This window comes from Lissotriton vulgaris, chromosome 1_1, assembly GCF_964263255.1.
Source record: "Lissotriton vulgaris chromosome 1_1, aLisVul1.2, whole genome shotgun sequence".
NCBI classification, from domain to species: domain Eukaryota; kingdom Metazoa; phylum Chordata; class Amphibia; order Caudata; family Salamandridae; genus Lissotriton; species Lissotriton vulgaris.
Window position 1 is genome coordinate 1,816,147,370 of NC_141685.1, and position 26,927 is coordinate 1,816,174,296.

The window sequence follows — 26,927 nt, forward strand, 5'->3', positions numbered from 1 at the left end:
TGTGTGTGTGTGGTAGGAAGAACATTGCAGCCTCTAAAATAAAACCTGCAATCTCAAACGTCAATACACGTTTCTTTTGGCAAAGATGTAGGCAATTCCAGTGTATTTGTAGGGAAGTGCGCGTGTGCATGTCTCCGATTTGTAAACTGCCCGTGTAATAGGAAACAGCCACTCACCCGACTGGTGAGCAGTGTTTTCCACGTTGTTTGAATTAATGTTTCTGGAACGCGTGGCGTTGTTTGTGTGCAGAGCTCCGAGGGGAACACGATGAAGCAGTTCATGGATATATTCTCCTTACCAGAGATGACGCTTCTGTCCTGCGCCAACGAACACTTTCTGAAGAATAACATTGACTATGAGCCTGTCCACCTCTACAAGGACGTCAAGGTAATTCAGCACTTGCATTTTCACTTAGAGTGTCAATGATCAATATATTCATATTTCTTGAAGCTGACTTTCCTGTGACTTGTATGTGAAAAGATTTTTCAATGATGAGTCTTTTTATTTAATTGCTTATTCAATTTTTTAAACAACAACCCTTCTAAATGAGCCAGTTGTGGAATGCATGGTGGAAAGAGGGCGCTAATGCTGTGATTAAGTTCTAAGGAGAAGGCCAAGGTTGGAAACATATGATCTAATGCTAGAGTTCTGGGTTATAAATGTAACTGTTAATCATTACATGTGCAATGCGTTGTTTAGTGAGGGAAACTAATGCTGCGAATTTAAGATCCATTTTCGAGTTCTACTTTTGAAAAACAGAGGTTGCACTGCCCTTGTGTTTGCAGAAGAAGCGTATTGCAGAGGTCCTGCCATTCTATTGGATACAATTCTAGAGGCAGACTCTGAGTCCAACCCAATGTTAAGGAATGATAGCACAGCACACAAATTGACTTGCAGGTTTAAGAAAAGGGAGCATCGATCATAATAGATCTTGTTCGTATTAAGTTTTAATTTCACATTAGGACATGCCGCCAACACCCGTATCTTTTGGGCAATTACGTATAAAATAGTGATCAAATTGAAGGTCCGTAGACAGCAAAGGTACCACCCTGCCTGATCAATGCTGGTTACTCAGGATTATTGAGAGGCAGAAATGAATGCCTTAGGACAACACCACCCGACACTACACTAATTGATACAAACATACAGGATGCAATAACAAAGGTGTTCAAGAAGGAGAACGCATTAGAGGGCGCAATGTAGCCGGTCATGCCTGTAACCTTGGCAAAGAAGAACTTTCCAGACATGCTTAACGGTGCTTCTAGAAATGAAATTGTAACCTGACCTCATAAGAGTGTAAGCAGGAGTGAGCTTTGAAATTCAACCAGCACACTCACCAGGGCTTTCCTTTCGCCCCTGTATAATCTTCCTTGTCACAGCGCTCACGGCTCGATCTATCACGCTGCACCCCGAGTTTACAGTGCTGGGGAAGGCTAACCATGTCTCTCTATTTGTGGACGAGGTTGTTTTATATTTTATTAAAACCAAGAAAACTGCCAGTACTTATATAAATACATGCAGGATTATGTACTAAAATTGAGTTACAAATTAATCGTAGACTAGGAGTAAATAATGAGGATCCAGGGAATAAACGCGGCATCATACAGAATTCTTTGTACTGCTCAGTGCATCAGGGAGCAAAGGCAGGGATGGGTGACTCGGGAAGTAATATTTGTAAGGAAAGGCCACAAGATAATGTCAGAAGAAGAAACTGTAGTCACACGACTGCAGAGGATAGGGGCTGCTTGGAAGCAGAGGCAAGTAGATAGAGAAGCAAGAGCACCTTAAGAAGGTTTAATCCTAGGTAAGGAAATATATATATATATTACCTACTGGCGGTCGCCAGTAGGTAGTTCTAGTTAGGATTTTTTTCAATGTTAAATCTCAAAATTCTATTTGGAATAACTTTGGCACCGGTTGACGAATCTGCTTGAAAATATCCTCAAAATGGCCTCTTCGAGCACCGGTCCGTCCCTGAAAGTTTGGGGGGGATTCGTCAAGCAGGGGCCGAGATAAAAGGGGGTCCCAAAACGCGTTTTCCCCATGTTAATTTCCATAGGGCGGTCGATTTCACTTTTAGCCCGAACGGCTGAATGGATTTCCACCAAACTTTGCAAAATTGTAGGGACTGGTAGCCCGATGTGCCTTTGCTATGTCTCAAGATATGTGCTCCAGTGGATTTTGAGTAATTTCGGTTCAAAAAAATATATATATCTATAGGCGCGCTCCGGTACGCGCACCGGGGGTTGCGCACCGGGCGCGCCACGCGACTTGCGCGCAGAAAGCTGATTGGCTCTCGGGTGTCTGTAAACATTCTAAACAGTCCGGAGCGACCGCCATCTTGTGTCTTGGTAAAATCGAGACACAAGAGGTGGAAAAAACAAAGGGGGGAATTGACCATAAGGGGGCAGAGTAGACCCCCCCTGACCCCCTACGTTTGATATGGGGGCCATTAAAGGGCCCGCGGGGTCTCACATTTTTATTTTATTTTTTCGATTTTCGCGGGGGGAGTGCCCGGTACGCGCACCGGGGAGCGCACCGGGGAGCGTACTATGGGAAAAAAAGAATCACTTTTAAAAATTGTATGTTTATTAATTGTTGTTTTTTTTTTTTATTTAAGTACCAACATGTAGGTATCAATGCAGAGTCTATAATTTAATATACATAGTTTCCTTTGTAGATATCTTGCATGTTGTTACAGAAGTTATTGTGGTATATGGAATTCATAACATAGTCTGTCAGGAAAGCTGAAACAACATTGAGGCAGGAGATGATAAAGAGATGTTAAATACACATTGGAGATAATATAGTGGGAGAAAGGAAGTAACTATGAGCAAACTTTCTATGTAACACAATAAAGTTGCACAGTATATTATAAGTCTCACTTTATATTTTAAACATTTTTGATCTAATTGATGAATTACATATAAAAATGAATAATGGCTCGAACAATTTTTGATTATTAAATATAAATTTATTCTTCTGATTCTTTTTCATAATTTAATAAAACTTCTAATAAAATGTTGTCTGGAATCTCTTCATTTACATTCTGTGTTTCCATTGATTGCACACATTCAAGTAATTCAAGGTCCAGAGACTCATCCATAAAGTTAATGTTATCATTTACAGCATTTTTTCCATCCTGGTTGTTCAAAACAATTTCAAAAGATATATTCTTTTCTCCTTCCATTTTGTTGCTGTAAATTGCATAAAAAATAATTATATCAGTAGAGATAGGGCACTGTTGGGTTTAAGTTCAGACATGTAGTTTGGATTTTTTAACAGTGAAGTTATCTTTGGGCAGTGTATGGTATCAGGCTGGAATTTGAAATATAACAAAGAGTATGCGATGACGCCTAAGTAAATTTATAATAATACAAGGGAAGCCTAACTCAATCCATAACTATAACAGAGAAGCCTATTTCAATCTATAACTATTACAGAGGGATAGTATATAACTAACAGAATATTTTATATATATATTTTTTGTCAAATTAACTGAAAGTGCACAACATACTTCACTTTCCAAAATAACAACTTACCTTTGAGAAAGCAGTTGAAGTTGTCAGTGTTATTTCTTTTCAAATGTACTTCAGGAAGCAGTAGTCAAAATGGCTGTGTTTCCTTCTCTTTTTTTTTATTTATTCATGTACATAACCAATCAAATGTCAGGAAATAATCGTAGAAAATGAAACAAACCTTTTAATTGGTTGTAAATTCTCATACTTCATATGTGTTTTGGTCATGTAATTTACCTCAGGATATTTATTCAGGCCTGTAGCCTAAATGTCTCAATGGAATTCCACCAAATTTGGGCAAATGGTAGGGACTGCTATGTAGTAGGGCCTATTCTACATTTGATGAAAGTGTCTCACTCTTTTTATTTATTATTTTTTTTTCTTTTTTTTTTGTTGGTGCGCTGACGGGACGCGCACCGGTACGTGCACCGGGAGCGTACCAAAGTCAAATATAAAAAAAAAGAAAATACTATTTTAAAACAAAAATATTATCTTAATATACAATATAGGGTTCATTTTTAGAAAAACATACCTTTCTCACTTAAAGACATGATTATATATTATAGGTATGAAGCCCTATAAAAAGTTAAAAATTAGCAGTTAAAAAACCTATGAAATTCACAGAAAAAACCATAGGTTTCACACCAGTTATAGTTAGGAATTAGCATTTAAAAAACCTATGAAATTCACTGAAAAAACCAGAGGTTTCACACCAGTTATAGTTGGGAATTAGCATTTAAAAAACCTATTAAATTCACTGAAAAAACCAGAGGTTTTACACCAGTTATAGTTAGCTGGAAATTTTACTGACATAAAACCATTGAAATTCCCACGTTATAGTTAGTTGGACTCACTATAACTTGCGCGTGCAATGCACTGCTGATGACGTCACATATTACATCACTCATGACATGGTCAGTGACCTCACTCATGACATCACTGATGACACCATCCTTGTGACAGAGTGACAGACCTCCTTTCACTGTAATGTAACCCTTGAAACACATATTCAAAAATAGAATTAAAATTTTTTTAAAAATGGAGATAACCATATCAGTTACAACAACCAATTCAGTAATTCCACCATCTATATACGCATCTACTCATTCACAAACAGTTCAATATACTCCCTCACACATATACTCACTCATCATATGTAGTGATACACCTATACACCCTGTTACACACTGACAGTCATTCAAAAGTTACTCACACACATACTCACACATGCAAATAAACTATTGAACATCCATTAATTTCCATAAAGAGCTATACACACACTACCACCTTACTTCTATTGAAATTTAAAGATATTTATTCTCTTAAACAATCCCTTATAGAAACACATACTTATTTAAACAGGAACTCTTACAATCTCTTACTCTCACGTATACTCACTTATATACATCAATATTCATATATACTAGATTAAAACATATGTAGTTACTGATAAAGACACTAGTAAGACAGTCATTCACTCACTAACATACACATATACACACTCATACACCCATACAGTCCTGCACAAATGCTGTCTTCAAAACTTATACAAACAGAGAGTCAGTCAGTCAAGGCGTCGGGTCATGTGACCTGAAAATAACACTTTTCATTGGTTAATAAGTTTTTTTTCACAAGTAGGGAAACACCCCACCCATTTCCCTCACAACCTGTTTGCTTTTGCTGAGACAACACCTCTTGTCTGTTCCTGCAAAAAAACAAATTCAACCATGTCTGGTTCCCAGAACCCTTCCCAGGACCAGTCCTCAGACTCTTCGGATGGATTCCTGCCTGAGGCCCCCCCACAGAGAAAAGTGAAGGACCACTTCATATGGAAGTTTTTCTCTTTTCCAGAGGGGGAGAAAAAATGCACTGCAGCCAAAGTCACCTGTAAAATTTGTGACACTGTCCTATCACGTGGGGATCCCACCCGGAAGTATAGTTTCGGGAATGCTACTTTAATCAGGCATGTTGAGAGGAGGCACCCGATTAATTATGCACGGGAGAGCACCAGGGCCCTGGCTCGCAATCCGCCACCCGATGGCCCCTCCACTTCCACAGGAGCTTCAACACTTCGGTGAGAGGAAGACCAGCAGTGATGATCCCAAATATTCAGCCAGTTTTTGCAAATATTACAATTCGTTGTAAGCAGTGTGACCAACTGCTCTGTTATGGGGAGCAGAGCATTGAGCTGATTGTTGGAAAGAGGGAGGAACACCGCTGCGCCCCTCAGCCCTAATTTTTCCCCCTTTTTTTTTTTTGCTCCTGTTGAGCAGTTTTGCATTCCCTAGTTTTTTTTTTTTTACATTTACATTTTTTTTTAAACGTTCGAAAAAAGTAAAAAAAAAATTAAAAACTAAAAAAGAAGAAAAAAAACAGTTCTTTTTAGAACTACCTCCAATTCTCCAAAAAGAGCTATATTCCTTACATATTGTGTTGTTCTATTTTCAATGAATGTGTACTGAATAACTGTTTGGATGACTGAATGAAAGGGAGAAAGAGACTGATGGAACAAATGACAGAAGGGGAGTGAGTAAAGGTGAGTTGATTACAGTGAGGAATGCAAGGTGAGTGAGGGTGCGTGAAGGGGGAGTGACAGAGTGAGAGGATAGAGGGAGTGAGGGTGAGACAGAAGGAATGAGGGAAGAGGAGTGAGAAAGTGACAGGACAGAGGGAATGAGAGATGGAGTGAGTTAAGTGGAGTAAGGTGAGTGAGAGAAGAGGAATTACTGAGGGAGCGAATGAAGGGAAGAGAGGGGAAGGGAAGTAAAGCAGGGGGACTGAAAGAAGGTGAGTGTGGGAGTGGAGTGAGAGGAAAACAACAATTTAAGGGGCATATTTACAAGCCCCTTGCGCCACCTTTGCGTCACGTTTAACATGAGAAAAGTGACGCCAAAGTGGGGCAAGTGGCTTGTAAATCTGCCCCAAAGTCTCTACATGTAGGTACTTAATAAAAAAAAAAGAACAACAAAAAGATTTTTTTTTTTAAAACAGCTAATTTTTTTTGAAATTGTCATTCTTTTTTCCCCATGGTACGCTCCCCGGTACGCTCCCGGGCGCCCAGCACCACCCCCCCCCCCACGAAAATCCACAAGATGGCAGGCGCTCCGGACTGTTTCGAATGTTTACAGACACCCGAGAGCCAATCAGCCTTCCGTGCGCACCTCGCATGGCGCACCCGGTACGTGCCCCGGTGCGCGTACCGGGGCGCGCTTATAGATATATATATTTTTTTGAACCTAAATTACTCAAAAACCACTGGAGCACATATCTTGAGACATAGCAAAGGCACATCGGGCTACCAGTCCCTACAATTTTGCCAAGTTTGGTGGAAATCCATTCAGCCGTTCGGGCTAAAAGTGAGTTTGACCGCCCTATGGAAATTAACATGGGGAAAACACGTTTTGGGACCCCCCTTTTATCTCGGCCCCCGCTTCACGAATCCCCCCCAAACTTTCAGGGAAGGACCGGAGCTCGACAAGGCAAATTTGAGGAAATTTTCAGGCAGATTAGTCAACCGACGCCAAAGTTATTCACAATAGAATTTTGAGATTTTGCATTGAAAAAAATCCTAACTATAACTACCTACTGGCGACCGCCAGTAGGTAATATATATATTTATCAATATGAAATGAGGATAGTTTCTTTCATTTCTATATTTGGTATTGACACCGTTTTATTTGCTTTAGATGACTTAAAATTTAAAATGACAAAAAATGTGGCTAATTCAGATGTAACACATAACTGCATTCATGCAGATAAACTGACTAAATAATACGACATGCACAATAGTCTGTTGTTTCTATCTATGATCACGTGACCAGAGATCCGTTTGTGAGGGGGCGTGCACAGTGGTAAATATGTATAAAAAAGTGAAGTAGACTTGTACAAAGCTGAATGTGATCAAGGGCTCGTGCAGCCCGAAACGCGTCGTTGCAGGCTGTGGAAAGAACGTAAATAAAAATATACCTTGTCTGAGTTGCTATGGTAGTCTGAGTTCCTACTTGGCCATAATTGGAAGTGGTCGGAATTGTTTGGTGTGTATATATATATATATATATCAAACACACCGTCACTTTTCTCGCACTCTGGACCAACTCCAGCCAGGAAGAAAGCCAATGGACACGGACCAGTTGTAGTGCTCCAAATTTTTATTTCAGGTGCAGTAGAAGTCTCATGACGTTTCGGCTCGCAAGAGCCTTGTTCACATGACAATGTTCAATAAGAAAAAACACTGTTTTATACTGCCAGTGATTGGATGAAATTCGTCACATGAGAGGGTAGTGTTATATCATAGTGAACATAGAAGAAATACTGATAGGTCTTCAAAGTGCATATTAGAAGAACATATAAAGACCAAGGGTTGGGATACAGAATTACGGTAAAATACACGATTGTTGCCCAAAAGTCACCTTACATTTAAACAGAGGTAATCAAACACAATATATAAATCTCATCACTTCTTTCTCTAATCCAATAGGACTTATGATTTCTGATATTGGTGCAATACCCAAATATATAATACAGTATTAACAGTAAGCTCTTATATAATAAAGTGCAAATGCATATTGTTTTCATATGTGCAAAACCCGCAGTAGTGCAAATTTTAATGTGCAAAAACTAGCAATGGTGCAAAGACTTACAATGTGCAACATATAGCATAATAGTGCAAATATTTGCTGCTGTCAGCTAAAGGGGAACCCATCCTACTCAAGGATCCTCTTATTGAAATACTGTATTTTGTACATCAAATTTCATACACATCAATAACCACAAATGTATAAAGTATGGTTAAAATATTCACAAAAGAATCAAATATTCAGCCCTATATAGATACGATTGATGATACAATCCTTACAAAAGCTTTAGATTATTGAGGGCCCTCTGCTTTTAAGTTTTCTCTATTCTATGTCACTACGTTAGAAAAATAATCATCACCGTGAATAAAGTGCATAATAGGCTGAGTATACGCGACTATCAGGGAACAAGGACCCGTTTAGTCTACCAATATCCAGCCATACCCATCATATGTAAAATCAGACTTGTAATCAAATAGCAGCAAATACAGGTTAATGTCAGATTAAAAACCAAGAACTTGAATTCCTTATGCTACACTATATGTCTCCCAGCCGGGCTAAAAATACATCCGTATTTTAGATGACATATCAACACTGTGTTAGTATAAGATTACTTAAGGTAAGCACGTATACAGGTCTTCCATTACATTTAATTCCCCCGGGCTCTTAGTGTTAAGTCGAAGGATATATTTAGTCTCAAGCCTCCTCAGCTTGTTCTCTCTGTCTCCACCCCTTCTGCTGGCCAGTATAGAATCAATTACCCAGTACTTTAGCAAGCTGTTATTGCTCTGGTGGGTTTCCCTGAAATGTCGGGCCACTGGGTATGCATTATCACCATTGGTGATCGCACGTAAATGCTGTAAAATGCGCTTATTCGTGCTACCCACTTATCTTAGTGGGCAGGGGCATTGGAGAACATAAACCGCAAATTCGGTTTTACAGGTCAAAACCTGTGTTATGGGATGAGGATGGTCAGTGAAACCGTCCATGTATGTTTTAGTATTTTCTCCATGGACACACGCCTTACAGGTCTTACAGCGGTAAAATCCTTTGTTCTGTGCCACCAAGACGTTTTGTTCAATGGCTCTGGACTGGTGTCAGCTATTTTATCCCGAAGGGAAGGTGCCTTACTGAATGTGAGGGAGACTTTATTGGGAAGGGTGGCTCCAATGATCGAATATATATACGTATATATATGTGTGTGTGTGTGTGTATATATGTGTGTATATATATATATATATATCCAACAAGAAATTCCACAAGGTAAAAAAGGAATGTCCAGGACAGTTTAGCGAGCTTTAATGTTCAGCTCCTACCCACGTGTGGAATTTCTTGTTGGATTTCTGGGGAGTGGCTACCCCGTCCAGGCCCTCCGCTGCAAGGGGCAGGGGTTCAGAGCGCAAAACTAACTTTGGATATATATATATATATATCTCCTGGGAGCTTAGAGAAAGGCCTTGGGATCGATTACAGCATATTGCTGTCATAGCAGTCATACAGCAAAGTTACAGTTTGGACCTGCTGTTCTAGAGCTTGCCCCCCCACGCCACCACCTCAGTCAGGCCGACACAGAGCTTGCTGGGAGGTGTAGTTCGATGAACTGGACACGAACTCTACACAGGTGTGCCAATTGCATTAGGGGGAGGAGTATGTGATGCAAGAACGTATTTTACACGGGAGGAGAACAGAGGTGAAGGACTTTCTACAGTGTTGGGCGCCGAGGAAGGCTATTATGCCGAAATGCATCCGCCGCAACTGTGGTCATTTCATTAAAGCATGCTGTTATCCTGAATTCCCCTCTGGCCTCTGATTTCTTCTTCGAGGGAATTTTTCGTGATACATACTGCGCCAGCCAGAGACGCAGCACAGCAGGCCCTGCTACATCAAGTGTCCCGGACTTTTTACTGGCTCTTCGCTGCTGTCAGCGTGTCTGTCATCGAGGTATCGATAAGTCCAGAGACAGCCAGGAACCTCAGGCGACTGTGGGCAGACGGAGGTATTTTATCTCAGCGGGGGCGAGATGTCTCCATTTTGACAGCCCCTACCCGCATGCTTACCTGGGAGGAGCGGTGGTAGCAGTACGAGGGGACCAAGGGAAGCAGGTGTGGACTGTGATGTGATATGGAAGGATCCTTCGCCACTCACCTGCAACTTGCACGGACCTACAGTTTTTACTTGCCCCCCCACGCCACCACCTCAGTCAGGCCGACACAGAGCTTGCTGGGAGGTGTAGTTCGATGAACTGAACACGAACTCTACACAGGTGTGCCTATTGCATTAGGGGGAGGAGTATGTGATGCAAGCACGTATTTTACACGGGAGGAGAACAGAGGTGAAGGACTTTCTACAGTGTTGGGCGCCGAGGAAGGCTATTATGCCGAAATGCATCCGCCGCAACTGTGGTCATTTCATTAAAGCACGCTGTTATCCTGAATTCCCCTCTGGCCTCTGATTTCTTCTTCGAGGGAATTTTTCGTGATATATATACATATATATATATATATATTATATCTCCTGGGAGCTTAGAGAAAGGCCTTGGGATCGATTACAGCATATTGCTGTCATAGCAGTCATACAGCAAAGTTACAGTTTGGACCTGCTGTTCTAGAGACTGGGCACAGGTAGTGCTCCAAGGGACTAGGCGCAACACCTGAAGTTTTTCCCTTATCCTATTTCAACCTACACCAAACCAGAGGTCGGACTGAAACAAATAATTGTAAAAAAAAGGATAACCAGAGCATAGGATGGACAAATATTAAGAGCAAAGAACTAGACAATCGAAAAGTATTGAAGGGGAAAAGTGAGAGTGAATTCTATACTAGTGTTAGCTCAGATAATTATAGGATTGGCAGGGAATGCGGGAGGAATCCAAGACCAGAAATTTTGAAGAACGCCTCAGAAATAAATAGAGAAACATTCAGAGATCAAAAGTAAGCTGCGCCCAACGAGCACTGGAACAAGTAGTGCCCTGTTGGTACTGGTAAACCTGAACAAGGACTCAGAACAAGGAACTCTAGGAAATACCCAAATGGTACTGGGACAATGAATGCCCTGTTGGTACATAAAACTACCATAGTAATAAGGCTACAGCCAAAATAACCGATTCAAGGAAGAAAAGAACCACTGCCAAACTCTGTGCATACAGGGTCAGAAGCCCAGCAGGCTAAATACAGAAATATAGGGTATCTGGCAGAAAGGAAAGGCCAGAAACAAGGGGAGACAGTAAGACTGGAAGAAAGATGAAGCAGAATGCTGCACAAGGCAGCCTCAGGAAAGAAGGCAGGACACATCAAAAGCAGTAGCAGGATTCTGGCACTGAAAGGCTCACCAAAGCAGGGAACCTGGGTACAAAGCTGGAGCTCCCGGCAACACCAGTTTATAGCATGAATTGAGACGGAAGAAGACCCTCGTTGCAGATCACACCTGCATAGGTTGGAACTGACTGGAACGCAGAACAGGTGTGAGCTAGGGATAGCACAGTGTAAGTGAGAGCAGTTAAAGCCTCTCCTTCAGCTCTCCTCCTGATGGATTGAATATAAAATTCTGCAGGCAACAAATGAACAGAAGTAAATTCCGGATTTGAACATGTAATGGCTCGGCTTCAGAACATTACAAGAAAGCGCACAAAGGATTACGGTGCATACTTGAGGTGACAAAACAGTGATCATATTATGATCAGATTTACATAAGATCTCATTTCCATCTCTCAGGCAAAGGGAACACAAAAAAGAACCAAAATAGATCAGTATTTTGGAATGCTATCCCTGGAATGGGATCTTAACTGGACATAGAGGATTAGGAATGCTTGTGACTGAACATCGGAGTGTGGCAAAGTTTCCAAACTAGTGTTCATGATGGAGACAGAGACACAGAAGGTCTTCCAGTCGAGCCACCCAATTGGGGGACAGAAAGATCCTGACATAAATACATAGTTGAATTCCATGTACCTACTGTTAAGTACTCATCACGGAAATAGAAGTGAAGTTGAACGAGTTCTTTATTAAATTCGATTCACCAACACAGGCTCCGGTAACGGAGCGTAAGGAATGTGCTGCGCGTCTGGTCATCAGTTGTCAATAGTTTAGATCCTTATAATCATTACCCATAAACCACGAAACGTATAAAGTGAAGCTACACCACTCTTTTCACATAACAATAGGCAAAACTAAAAGGATGAGTGGAAGTGATAAAGAAGGAGTTAGCTACTCAGGCTGCTCTACTTGTTTGTGCTTACCACACCCACCACTGGTACAAGGCGTTCTTGACCTGCAGAGATGCTACATCTATCCATATAGTGTTATTGGTGTCCTTGGGTTAGAAAGCAAACCCTCAGGATCATGCACATAGAGGGAGTGAGAACTGGGCGTGCATTACTCTTTAATTTACTTTTAAGCTGCACATTCTTCTTCACAAAACTAGACCCTGTGTTAACATGTAATAAGATTACTTCTTCCCCACACCGTGAATTCCCTGGTTTTTACAGTCATAAAACCAATTAAAATTGAACATACCTCTCAATTCAAAATTATGGACACCAATTTGAACTTGATACACCATTATTACAAACAAAACTATAGGGAGTGAAGTAACACCCTTTCCTGATTAAACAGCCCCAAACAAACTTTAGGACTAATCCCTTAGGATGCATTTCAAACATGGAAGGAGAGAGGGCATTTTGCAAGGGGACATTTTAAAAGATAAACAATGTAGAGAGCCCACTTTGGTGACCGTATGCTGGGGTGATATCACATTCAACCTGCACTGAAAAAGTGCATTGAAGTACTGCAAATTGAATGCCACGCTGTCCCACTCCAAGATCATTCATATACGTAAGGTGTTTGTGACTAGAAGACTAGTTTTCAAGCTACAACATTTCGACCCTGGGTGGGTCATGAAAAGAAAGAGCTGCGATTATTAAGCAAATAAAACAAAGCAAAGTAACCAGCATTGTGAACATGGTGAAAAGAATGAACAGTCCAACCAGGGCAGTCTTATTTCTAAATATCTATATATCCCTAACTCGCACTACCTCTACTCTGAGAGCTTAGTCCGTGTACCCTCTGGCCGATCTCGGAGGATAGCCGGAGACCCCATACCTGGATGACTTGGTCTGAAGTTGGATTGGCAGTCCTTCTGCAGGATCAGCATGGAAGTTCAGCATTGGCAGAGCTATATGTCGAACACAAAAGTTGTCCCAGGACCTTTGTGGCTGAAGTGCCCCCTCTGACCCACTAAGGCACAGTGCACTGTTTATATAATAAATCCATAGTGTTGGAGATACAGCTCTGATGCAATGATGTGTCTAGATGTTAGAACCTGTCTCCAAGCGAACAACGCAAGCACTAGGATATCCCGTTCTGTGTTGCTTGCCTTGAATGAAGAGTACAGATGGTGTAACAGGAAAGGCTTTCTAAAACATAGCATATTCAGGTTTATTTAGAATCATGTCGCAAAAATAAAATATGTAAAATATAATTGGGCTAAAACGAAGTCTGTTAAATATGTAATATGCAAAACTAAAAGGAGAACCAAAGTGGGTCCACTAGGGCCTCACTACAGTGGCATAGCCATTCTTTCTGGGATATGATCATAGAAGAGCTTTTCTGAGTTGTGGTTAACAAGCCTATATACAAAAAATTACTAAAGTCTGAATAGGCAATTTAGCAGTTACCCTTTTTCTAGGTGCTTTACCTACATTTGAAATCTTATTGACCTTGAAGATTTGCCTTTGTGCATTATCTTAACTGATATACCGCATTATATTGCAAATATTGTACAGTATACTATGGATTACATTTTTACCTGTATTGTGTGTATTGCTCTAAACCTGCTAATATATAAAAGAGTAGGCCTTGACTGGTCATCCTCTTACTTTTGGAGAGTCAAGTATGCATATGTAGTCGTGGCTATCCAATTGTTTAAGGAATTGGATTATTATTTGGGGATGGTGACTACCAACCTCATGGAATAACCACAACCCTTGCCAGAATGAGCCTTCAAAGTCACTAAATTAACCCCCGGATGGCAATGACACCGAACAAACAGACTTAACTTAGTGCAATGTGTACAATAGTTATGCAGTACCAAAAGAGTAATAAAGTCAAAATACAAAACAAAAGTTCCAAACCGAGTTAGAAAAAAAGAGTTAAATACAATGGACAAAATTACAAAAATCTAATGAGGGGAACCAGGGATGTGCATTTTAACGTTTTAGGTAAGAAAAGTGCCAAGAAACAAAAAGTGCCAATAATTGTCAGTGGTCATATTATACCGAGACCTAGGTGCAGTTTGAGGCTGGCTGCAATGGAGCGTGTGTCGGATATAGCGACCAGGTTTGTCTGGTCAAAGATGTTAATGTCTGAATTAGCCCTCTAAATCCCAATCCACCACAGAAGTACACTTCTAAAGACCCCTAGGACTGCAGCTGAGGCATTTGGAGCCTCACAGGGTGTCAGTTAGGGCCAACAGCAGGATCCAGTCCAGGTACCGCAAGTCAGTTGCAGGAAATGCCTTTATAGCTTATTGGATCGCAGAGGCTTGTACAGGAGGGCAGCCTTATGACCCTCGGAGCCCACTTCTTTCTCCTGGGTATAAGAAGGAGCAGGTGCTGTTCCACAGGGCTCCTATCAGGTCACAGACAGCAGATCTAGCCTTCTTCTATTCTTCCTCGGGTCCACAAAATGCCAAATTTAGCCTGGAACAAGATAAGGGGAGGGAATGACCCACACAATGACTAGTGTCGACTGCTGCACCATGCACCATAAATCCTTGATTGAGCGCTCCCTCAAACTTATTGTCACTCGACGTGCAATACCGCATCAGTCTCGATCCCTGTCAAGAGAAAGGTTTGGGAATTGGTCACAGAGCCCAAGATCTTCGTCGCACTCAAAGTCATCTTCTGATGAGTCCTACAAGAAAATAAAGAGCAAGAAGTAGAAGCGGTCTTTGACTTCCCCCTGTTCGTTGAAGTCATCTGATGAGATGAGGGAGTGTCTTCATTCAAGGTCTGCCTCATTGGTAGAGCCTGCGCCTGGGCCAGCTCTGTGCCCCCCCCCACCCCCCCCCCCCGAATTTTGTGAATTTTATGAGGCCATGCACCTCCTATTTAATCAGCCCTTCCCCACTGGCGTGCCTTTGGGCTCCACGGGTTGGGGACGGTTCCGACCCCAGTTCCATTCCGGCCCCTTGGATCCACAAATGGAACCGGACTAGTGCTGGTTGTACCACCTCAACCTTCCCTGGCGCCAGTCCCGATGCCGGCGCACCCTGTGTCATATCCATTCTGATCCCTGACACTGAGCGAGAGGTGCAACGCCTGCCATTGGGGCAAGTTTGTGGCAAGGTGGAGAGAAACAGGTTTTTAGCGGGAATTCCGTCCTCCTACAGAACTGTGCATAGAGATTTGGAACCTCAGTGAATTAGGATGGCCCAAAACTCACCTCAGTACCCAAAATCCCCTTACCGAGCTAGCTACAGTGTCTCATTGGTCATAACAAACCACCAATGTTTAGACAAACCAGAACATGAACTTAAAATACCTCAGGTTTCGTGGAACACCTGAAGACTTTCGCTATATAATCATTTCAAACCAGAACGTGGAGTAAATGAGGACACGTACATATTTGAAATATTTATTTCCCAATGCAGGGTTCTCAAACGCAGTATCTTATATAATACAAGCAAACATATTATAAGAAACAATGGTATCAGCATAGTTACTAGTCCATAGAAAGCGAACGGTGACAGGATACTAAGATGCTGAAATGAATAGGAATTAACAACACCTATTTATCACCCTCCCTAATTAGTATAGTATATTATATCTATGAAGGTCTCTTTTGGGTTTTAGCAGGGCGGGCCCATACCTCAAAATCTCAGTGGCAGAGGATCACATCATCTTCCACCAGCTTTCTGCATGCGAAGCACCATCAAGTGTGTTACGTGTGTTTTCAGCAAAGCAATATAAAACCCGCTTAGAGCCAGATTTTGGCAGCAGCTGCATTTGTGTTATGTCTAGGAAGGTGCGAAGATCAGACCTCACAACAACATTGTGTCGAGTTATCCTTGGAGGCTTCAGCACTCACTGTGCAGACAGTGTACCAAGCAAAGCTGATATCAGAGTAATAACATTATTTCTCAAGTAAATCACAACGCTCTTCTAGGCTGAAAGCTAAAATAACAATTATGTGTCGTGTGCAAAATGAAGCAAAAGGAAAAATGGCGTTTAAACATTTAATAAGCTCATGCTAACTTAACCCAGTATATAGAAAAGAAGTAGCCTTATGACAGGTTAACCCTCTTTCTGCTCTCTTCTCTCAGGTCTTTCTATTTATTCTTTCTCTTGCCCAGCAAGGCTCTGCTCTATGTACCTGAAAGGGCTATCTTTATGTCATCTCAGCTTTTCTGCAGTTGCCAAATCAGCCATCCCTGTTCAAATGCCCTGTTATAAATAGGTTTTTAAAAGGTCTGCAACACGTTTCCTCCTTTAACATTCATTATGCCTCTGTGGGACTGAAATCAAGTGCTCACGTTTCCAATGCGTGCTCCTTTTTGAGCAACTGCACAACTGTCCTCTCATGCTCCTTACCATCAAGATGTCCTTCCTCGCGGAAATAACATCTGCCAAGAGGGTCAGTGAGCTTCAGGCTTTGTCATCTAAGCCCCCGTAACTGAACATCTACCCAGACAAGCTGGTTCTTTGCATTAGAGCTCCTTCCTGCTCAAAGTTGTCGCTCCCTTTCATGTAGGTCTGTTCATCACCCTGCTTACATTTTACACTTTGCCACATGCTTCAAAGGACCCAAAAAGAGTGTTTTCATTCTACCTTGATCCCACAAGCATTCCGGGTGGTCTATCAACTCTTTGTGGGTGTGTCAGAGCAAAGAAGGGTAAGGGGATGCAGAAATAGCCCTTTTCCCATGGCTCATACTATTCACTAAGATCTGCAATGCAGACACCAAAAACAACCTCCTGAAGGCGTGTGTGCTCATTCCACCAGAGATAAGCCGGCGACCACTGCCTAAGCACGCAGAGTTCTGGCCCTGGGCATCTTCCAGGCAGCAAGGTGGACCTCTCTGCACATGCTCACCAAGCATTACTTCCTGGACAGTCAAGTCCACCAAAACAGCACTTTGCCCCTTTTGGTCCTGCAGGACTATTTAGTGTGAAATGACTCACAGACCCACCTCTGGGAAAGTATTGTTCGGGTATCTATTCTAGTTTAAGGGATCAGCGACTAGATTTCTTTATCAAAGGAACAAGTAATTTGCATTCGGTACTGCCTTATCTGTAGAGATTCTATCTAGCTGCAGATTCCTTACTGACCCACCCATCCTCCCTGCTCTGTGAACAGATTTATAGGGACAGGGTTGTGCCCCCTTTCAGGGCCATAGTTTTCCACACCAGTGGCCTGTGTTCTTTGTGACTCCGCACTCCTGACGTTGAAAGTCACGTAAATAAACTGACATCAGCATGAAGGGTGATACCTGTATAAGCTCTGCGAACGTCACTTCTGGCCTGGACGATGCCACTTGGAGCCAAACTACACCACCTACTGGCATGCAGGGGTGCTGATCATCAAAAAATTCTGGGTGCAGTCTGATGTCTGATTCTATGGTAATAGGCAGTTTGATAGAGTCTCTACCACATAAGGCGTTGAATGAACGATTGAATGAATGAAATGGCTTTTATATAGTACATGGCGACCCTGGAGCATCCCATCGTTTAACTTACAGAGGTTAAGTAACTTGTTCTTTCATTCTAAATGTAAATTCTAACTCTTCCACTGATGGCTATAAATAGATACCGAACAAGATACATCCCTTGTATATATTTTCCCAGATTGTCCCCATTGAGAACTTAGGATCTGACAAAGTCAGGTCAGTCCTTTTCACAGAATATTAGATGAGGCTAAAAGTTGTGCAGTATGTGTGTCTTCCCGGCTACATTTGCAAACTAGCCTTCTTGAATTTTATGATTTATTCCTGAAGGTCACGTAGGTTAAAGCTGTTCGATATTTGAATACATTTTTAGACTGACGTTAATCGTCGTGACCTGTAGTAACAACTGTTTGATATGCTATACAACCGCGAGGTGGGAGAGATGTGTGACTTAAATAATTTTTTTAATATTTCCTTCTAGGATTCGATTAGGGATGTGCATGTTAAAGGATTGATGTACAAAGCTATTCTGTCCGATATTGGTGAGTAATTTTTGAAGTATGTTTCCATGTCTTTGTTTCGTGCATCTCCAAAGCAGCACAGAAAAGTAAATCTTTGTTTTAGATTTTAAGAAAGTTGTGCACTGGCATGCTTTTGCACTCAAGTTCATTTTGGCATTAGTCGGTTAGTAGGGTAGACTATCCAGCATTTCTGCTATTAGCCCTATCCGGAATGTGAGTTCAGTAAATGAGCAATTGGACAAAGAAACAATTCCAGCGCAATTCCAAATACACCTAAGAGAAACATGGAAATAATCAAAAAAGATTAGGATTAATGAGACTGCATTAGTCCTAGAAATATAACCATCACCCATCTTCCCTCTACGATGATCAAGATGCTGGAGAAAAATACAATACTGAAATAACGTTCCTGCTTTCTCTTCTGGTCTAACAGATTCAAACACCTAAGTGTGAGGACTAGTACATGTTAAGATGGCACTTTGGTAATTGTACATTTTGATTACCTCGCTACAGAGGAGGAGAGCCTTACTTGAAGGGCATTTACTTCATGACTAGGAAATGAATAAATGGTGTGTTTAATATTTATTCTAGCATTTTAATGTCTTTGATTACACCTATTCTCAGCCCATAGGTATGCTACCATTGGCTCACCGGACCTGAACTTGTTTCTCAAACTTCACGGAGGGAGTTCCATGCATACATATGTATACATTATGCAACAATACCTCTCTTCACATGCTTGGATGTGCACAATCGCCAGTTTCTTTTTTTTTCCTGCTTCTCTGTAGCTGTTTTCTCTTTCTTATATATTTTTCAATTTCTTTTCTTCCTTACTTACAGGTTGGTTAGCTGCATTAGGGGTGAGCGGAATTTGCGTTGTCACACTACGCAAAGCTCCGCAAAACGGTAAAAAATCTCGGCGAGCACGCCAAAGTTCCGCGAACACGCGGAATTGCTTGTTCCGCCAGTTTGTGATGCTTTTTTCATGTTCGCGAACGCAGTTTGCGTGTTTGGGAGAAATATCTAGCGCACACGCATTTTGAAAGCGCGAACAAGCAAAAAATTTCACAAAGCTGCAGATTGCGGAATTTTTGGCAATTCCACGTTCTGCGCGGAACACAAAATTACCCAAATTTCGCAAGCGGAATGGAATTTACTGCCCAGGCCTAGCTACAATATTCTGAAATCCAGCCATGCACATTTATTACAAATTGTTTGGATTAGCTGACCTGCACAGATAATGCATATTCTCTTCGTATTCATACTTTTAGCTGCAGATTCCTCACTTTTTAAATATTCCCCTGGCTTCAGACTTGATCCGGAAACTTTTTTTGTATTACCTCTGTGTGCCGGCAGGTGTTGCCATGCGGATCCACACTGATGCCGCGGTTTCACTCGAGAAGTGACATGCGTGGCCTATAAAGGCCTCACTCCGTGTGCTGACTTCAGTTCCTTTCTTTCCACATTTCTAGAGTTTCTCTCATCTTACAGAATCCACTTTTTGAAATTTTCTACAGTGTGCAAGGTATGTTGGAAAAAAATGGTTTTAAGCCCTGTAGGGACTGTCACAAACAAATGTCTGTGACAGGTGCCCACCAGGTCTGCCGGTGGTGTCGGGGGGTTTAGCCACAACTCCAAGGCCTATGGGAATTGTACGTTGATGAAGCCAAAGGTCACTGGGGAATTGAGGCACAACTGTGTTGCCAAGCACAAGAAGATGCAGTGCTGGGACCACTCCAAGTCCTACTCCAAACAAGCCTACTTTCCCGGGCCTGCTCCCAGAGTTGACAAAGCTGCTCTTGAGGCTGGTCTTTGTCACGCCCCAAATACCCAGGTAAGCACAAGAAACATAAGCAGTCGGAGTTGAGTTCTGCTCCTCTGTGCCATTCTCTCTCACCTGATGAAGCGCAGGATTTGTCTCAATGGTCCCGCTCCCGAAACCAGCCAACTTTGAAGATGATTCCGCAGCTGGTTCCAGTACAACCTGAGTTTCCTGGGGTTTCAGCTATGTCGTGAAACTCAGAGTTTTGCTCAGCTATGCTCCGGCTCTTCGGATCTCAGACGATTCCCTCTAGTGCGCTTTCAGGCCCCACGGAGCTGCTGTACTGATTTCTTTTTTGACTGCAGTTACAACAACGCCCTTAGCGCCCATATCCAATCCACAACCAGATACACCGACTTTGCTGCCTGAGGAGGTGATCTCTGTTGTCCTTTCCAATGGTGATTTGACACCAGTCCAAATTCAAGAAACGTCTCAAACAAATCTGACTGAAGTTTCTGATCTCACCTTACCACCAGGCAGTCAACATTCCCTGCATTTTCTTTTTGGACTATGATCCTGATCAGGGGCTCAGCCCTATGTCAAAGACCATTGGTATGACAAGAATAAGAGGGGGATAGTGCAACAGTATTTGAAAAGGCACTCTCCTGATGTGGTACTGCTACAGGAGACACATTTGGTGGAGCAGAAGACTAAGGTCCTCACGAGATGGGATATAAGCTATTGATCCATGCTGATTATACCTCTGGGTCAAGGGAGACGGCAATTCTGGTGGAGGTCCGTGACCCTCATTGTTCATAAGGTATGGGCGGATGAGACGGAGGTTCACAGGGGTGGAGGCCCAATGGGATGGTAGGGACATCAATATAATTTCAGTTTATCTGCTGCCTGATCTGGGTAAATTAGCGTTGGAAACTAGGTGGAAAGCTGACGGGACTACAGGACGGCACATTGATTATTGGAGGTGACTATAATATGATGTTAGATGACACAGTTGACCGCCAACCACCGAGGTCAAAGGCAAAATCCACTACCTTAATGGCTGACTATACGGAGGCATTGAGATGTGGGTCGGGCGCTCAAGCCCACGGATAAGCTATTTACCTTTTTCTCTAACATGCACCAAAGCTTGTCACGTATTGATTACTTCCTAACGCACTTGTCAGCGGTGGGGAATTTTGTCAACTACCCGGTTCTACTGAGGGGTATATCTGACCATTCCCCGGTCTGGGTGGAGTACACACACTGGGAGAGACAGGCACGCACCACCATCGTTCTTAACCCATGGTCCTACATGTACCGGACATTAGAGAGGAACTTCGTACACCAACGGAGAATTACTTTGCTGAAAATGTGGGTTCGGTCACATCCGCTCAGACAATATGGGAAGCATACAAGGTAGTTCTGAAAGGGCAGGCCTTATCTTTGAGGTTGGGATACATACATTGCTAAGAGATGTGAGCTTCTGATGCAGGCGGAAGCGGACCTGCTTGACCTAGAGCAGGAGCATGTACGTAATCCTTCACCTGACATCGCCCATGGTCTTCAGTTGAAACAGGATGAGTATCGGATTGAGACCAGAGAACAGATGTTGGCCAAGTACCACCACACTCCGTATAGAATATATGAGATGGGAGAAAGGGCGGGCAGGACACTGGCTTGGCTAGAGCCGCGAGAACAGGGATCCAGATGGGTACATACGTTGACAAGGTCGGGAGGGGGCTCAGTGACACATCCGCGGGAAATAGTGGAGGAATTTGCTGCCCACCTAGAACAGGTGTATTCCCCCTCTACGCTTTACACGGTTGAGGTCTCACGCCAGCTCCTTCGAGATAGTGATTCCCGACCCTCTCAGATGCTGATAGGGTGGCCCTGAATGGAGATCTCTCGGATGAGGAGATTGGTAAAGCTATAGGGCAGATTAAATCGGGGAAGGCCATGGGACCCAATGGCATCCCGGTGGAATTCCTAAAAGCTACTGCCTCTCGAACGATAGTGCATTTGGAGGCCATGTATGAGGAGAGCCTGGAGGTGGGACGGCTACCGGTAGATCAGAGTTTGGCTGCAATAGTGGTGATTCACAAGCCAGGCAAACTGGCGGATGTTTGTGGGTCTTATAGGCCAATTTCGCTGATTAACGTTGAGGCAAAAGTCTTGGCGAAAGTCCTTGCCAACCAACTGGGGGAGGTTATCACAACATTAGTCCACCCAGATCAGGCTGGGTTCATGCCTTGAAGAAACACAGCCCTCAATTTAAGGCGCCTACATAATGTGATGGCCCGTAGACAGTACATTGAGGAGGATGCCGCGTTGTTGTCTCTTGATGCCTCTATAGCCTTTGACTCCATAGAATTTAGATTGAGGTTCTTGGCACCCATTTTAAGAGATGCAGGTTTCGTCCAGGTACGGCCTGCTCTACTTTATCTCCAGTTATTAGGTAGTACCAGGACAATCTTCGGGGTTGCTAGCTTCCTGGTCGCAGCCATGCGTACAAGGACCAGGACGCTATCCCCGAGACAACTGGAAGGGTGACTTTATCATCCTGTATTCCCGCTATTTACTTTTTAACCATTTTTAACTTTTTATACTGTGTATGATTTATACTGATCTGAACCTTCATATGTATGTACAGTGGATACCGTGACAGATTTGAACCCTTGATTGTTTTTTGACTTAATGAATTTTGTTAAAATTGTAATCAATTTTTAAAATGTCGTTTTGTTGCTTTTATGATTTTAAATGCAATCGAATAAAGCTTGCTTTGACTGACTCCATAGAATGGCCGTACATGTTTGAAGTGTTAGAAAGGGTGGGTCTAAGTCCCAAGTTTATAGCATATACACAGATGTTTTAGGTCAGGGGCGGGTCAATGGTTATAATTCTTGGACATTTAGATTGCGACGTGGTACTAGACAGGGATGCCCTTTGTCCATGTTGATATTCGCCCTGCTATTGGAGCCCCTTGCGACATGGATACGCCGAGATGTTATGGTACGAGGGATGAGGTGGGTGGAGGAAGTAGAAGACCGGATATCTCTTTATGCGGATTATATCCTACTATACCTGGCCTCCCCTTATAAATCCATATCGGTAGTGTTTGTCATCTTTACAAATGTTGGCAAATATTCTGGGTATGTGATCAACTGGCATAAGTCCTTATTATTTATGTTTAAGGGACAGGTTCCCAGGCTTCCGGTGGGCTGCTCGATAGTGTTGGCGGAGGAAGGGTTTCGATACTTGGGGGTTTATGTCACATCAGATTATATCTGTTCTACAGCTCCAATTTGGCCCCTCCGCTGGCTAGGCTGCGAGCGGACGTGAAACATTGGCGGTCACTCCCGCTCTCACTGATTGGCCAGGCTGCACTCTTTAAGATGCTGGCCCTTCCCCGCTTCCTCTATATCCTTCAAAACTGCCCATACAGAGTTCCGGATTCATATCTTAAAGGTGGAGGGGGAGGTCCGTACTCTGTTGTGGGATGGGAAGGCCCCAAGGGTGGCATTGAGGAAGCTGACGAAGAGTTGGTATGATGGGGGCATTGCGCTCCCTGACCTGCAATTTTACTATTGGGCAGCACAGTTGGTTACCGTTAATCAATGGATATACCGTCCTCCGGAGGACCCCGCGTACGCTCTTGACCGATATCAAACTGAATGATCCGGCAATCTGGGGGCTCTGTATGTTAGTGATAAGAAAAACAAGGGGCAATTTTTTTGGGCCCACCCTACACACGTTAGACATCTGGAGTATAGTGCATGTTCGCCTGGGATGGGCTGACGTCCTTACAAAGACTGCTTCACTCTGGTATACGCGGAAATTGGCTATGTTATGCTACCAGCCCGGGTTTGATAAATGGGACCTTATAGGTATCTCAGCAGTAAAAGATTTGGTCAAAAAGGGATACATACTCATATTTGAGGAACGCCAGAAACAATATCACCTGACTCGGGGAGACCAGTATAGATATCTGCAAATTTGCCATGCCCTTAAGGCGGCCTTTTCGTCTTTTACAGACATACCAGACTCCTCACTGCTTGAAAACAGACTGTTGGACGGGCCTTTGAATTCGAAAGCAATTTCTCTCACTTACAAGAAATTACGCAATAACCTTCCGGGTGCTTTTCCGAGACTCGGGGAGAGGTGGCAGGATGATTTGGGAATCGTTAGTGATGAGGAATGGCAGGAGGCCCTGGTGTCCCCTCGGGAGGCTGCCATCACATTAAAATTCAGTTTAATTCAACTCCGGATACCGCACCGCTCATATATGATGGGGCAGACTGATGAAAATAGGTTCCAGAGCTGATGATCTCTGAATGAGGGGATGTGACCAACAGTCCACATTTTACCACACTCTGTGGAGCTGCCCAAGGCTGAAGGTCCTGTGGGAGGGTTGCCTCGGAGCACATGCATAAGGCCTTACACAAGGAGATTGTCCTGACACCACGACTGGGATTGTTAAATATCTGGGAAGCGACTGACGTGACTAAGTGGAACAACAGTTACGACGCTAGGATACACGCTGGTTAAACGGGAGATAGCGAGTCTATCTCCCGTTTAACCAGCGTGTATCCTAGCGTCGTAACTGTTGTTCCACTTAGTCACTCCAAGCATCCACACATGGGCGAAAGAGCTTGATCGGTGCATGTTGACGGAAACGGAAACCTTCGTTGCAAGGGGGTGCCCCAAAAAATGGGACCGGAAATGGTCGAACTGGAATAAATATCGAGGGGATGCTGTGGTGTCCCCAATGGTGGAATTGGAAATGCATAAACGTACAGAAAGTGCAGATTGTATGTAATGTACGCATTCTGGTGCTAACTGTCTAACTAGGGAAACCTGTGTAAGTTATAATGTACTGTCCTGCTGAAATACATGATTTCGCTGCAAATAATAAAAACATTTAAACAAAGAAAAATTCTACATTATCTTCTTTGTTATAAAGAAACTGCTTTCAGCTCAAACTAAAAAAAAAAAAAAGACCATTGGTATGAGGACCTACAAGATGCTAGTTAGGTTGACACCTCCCCAGACTTGGCCCTTTTCTCCCTTCCTGGCCCAGCCACCAAATAATCTGCATCCTACGTTATGGTTCTGCTTCCCACTACAGAGATAAAAAACAACAACCTGACGGAAGTCCTGCAACCAGCCCAGACTGCTGCTGAGCCTTTCATATCTTTTAGTGAGGTGTAGTAACTGAGTCCAGACATGTAGAGGATCTTCAGATGTTTATTTGTAGATAGTTTCAAGTCATCCAGTTAAATACAATACAAGACCCCACCAGAAGCAGCCAGCATGCTGCTCAGCCTTTCTCAACTGACCTCTCTGGCTCCTAACATTCTGTAGCACATTATCTAATGAACATTCCACTAGCAGAGCAAGAGATTGCATGAATACATAAAAGCCAGGCTATAACATGAGGTATTGTCCAATACCTAGTAGGGGTTTGGGCTAAACCTTGTACTGGCCCTCTGGCTAAACAGCATATTGCATCACCCTGCTCCAGGCGACTCTGCTTTTCTGCCACAGCACCCCTCTCCAGAGAGTCTTGTGGTGCAGGCCTCCACCAGCCAGACACACCCCACCAGTTTCCCTACCACTCCCTCTGATAGGGAATCAAAGCGATGCTTCCTGCTTACTTGGTCGCTACACTCATGCCCCATGCCCTCTGGTTCTCCATGGCATTCCCAAAGACCTTCGCCCTGTTCTGTCACAGGCCATTCAGGATGGTCGTGATGTGACCAAGTTGATAATTTGTTGTGGCTTGGACACCACCACTCCGTCAGGCAGGCTATAGGCACCAATATAGCAGTTCTCTGCCACGTGTGACAATGTGATACTGGGTTCTCAGGCAACATCCAGTCCTCCCTGATGGACATGCCGTTCAATTGGACTTGCTTGTTTAGGGTCAAGGCTAACTTGGTCCTTGAACGTTTCTAAGAGAAGAGGGCTACTGCTTGCTCTCTGGTCCCTTCCAAATCACCTCATAAGCAACACTTTCAACACTCCTTTGGTGTCTTCACCGAAGACATTCCCTACTTCTAGCCTATCTCACCCCATCAGGGGAACCCAGCAGTTTCATGAAATAGGCCATGGTGCCCACCACTCCTGCAGCTAAGGTCAACGTACTTCAGTCCACCACCTCCCCCCGCAGCCTCTCCTGTCAAACCCCTTTATTGTACACTTGCTGGGTCATGGCTACTGGGTGGGAGGCAGCGTCCACTGATTCTATCTAGGCTGGCAAAACCAGTGGGTTATAAATTTTTCCTGCAAAGGCTACGTCCTACCCTTCCTAAAGAAGGACCTGATTGTTATTCCTGCTATATTCTGATGCCCAAGAAGCATGGAGGTTTTTGACCTTTTCTAGGCCTGCATCCTCTCAATTTCTTCATCCACAAGGAGACATTCAAAATGCTCGATCTGACCCAGGTCTTGTCTGCCCCCGACCCTGGAGACTCGATGGTGGCATTAGACCTGCAGGTCACCTATATCCATATACCCGTCCTGCCCACCCATCACTGCTACCTACAGTTTGTGGTAGGAGAGAAACATTTTCAGTTTGTTGTGCTCCCCTTAGGTCTCACCTGCACCCCTCAGGCGTTCACAAAAGTGGTGGTGGTGGTGGCCACACAACTCTGGAGATTAGGGGTGCCAGTCTTCTTCCTTGACAATAGGCTTTTGAAGGTTGGCACACTCCAGTCAGTCATCAAACGCCTCCATCGTATGTCGAACCTCCTTTCATCTTTGAGGTTCACTATCAACGTGCCAAGTCACACCTGACTTCTTCTTAGGTGCTCCCTTTCATCGGTGCCATTCTGAACACGGTTTGGTTTTGTGCCTGCTAATTACCCCACATATTACATAACTCATTACATCTT

At 43.3% G+C, this 26,927-nt stretch overlaps 1 protein-coding gene across 3 annotated transcripts in view; it reads left to right on the forward strand.

Annotated features, from left to right (window-relative positions):
- Nucleotides 1–26,927, forward strand: part of NT5DC3 (5'-nucleotidase domain containing 3) — a 391,194-nt gene that overhangs the window by 146,206 nt on the left and 218,061 nt on the right. For all 3 annotated transcript variants that reach the window (XM_086919171.1, XM_086919172.1, XM_086919173.1), the window contains exons 6-7: nt 250–387; nt 18,233–18,293. In XM_086919171.1, the coding sequence (XP_086775297.1) occupies nt 250–387; nt 18,233–18,293 (199 nt within the window). The remainder of the gene's footprint in view (nt 1–249; nt 388–18,232; nt 18,294–26,927) is intronic.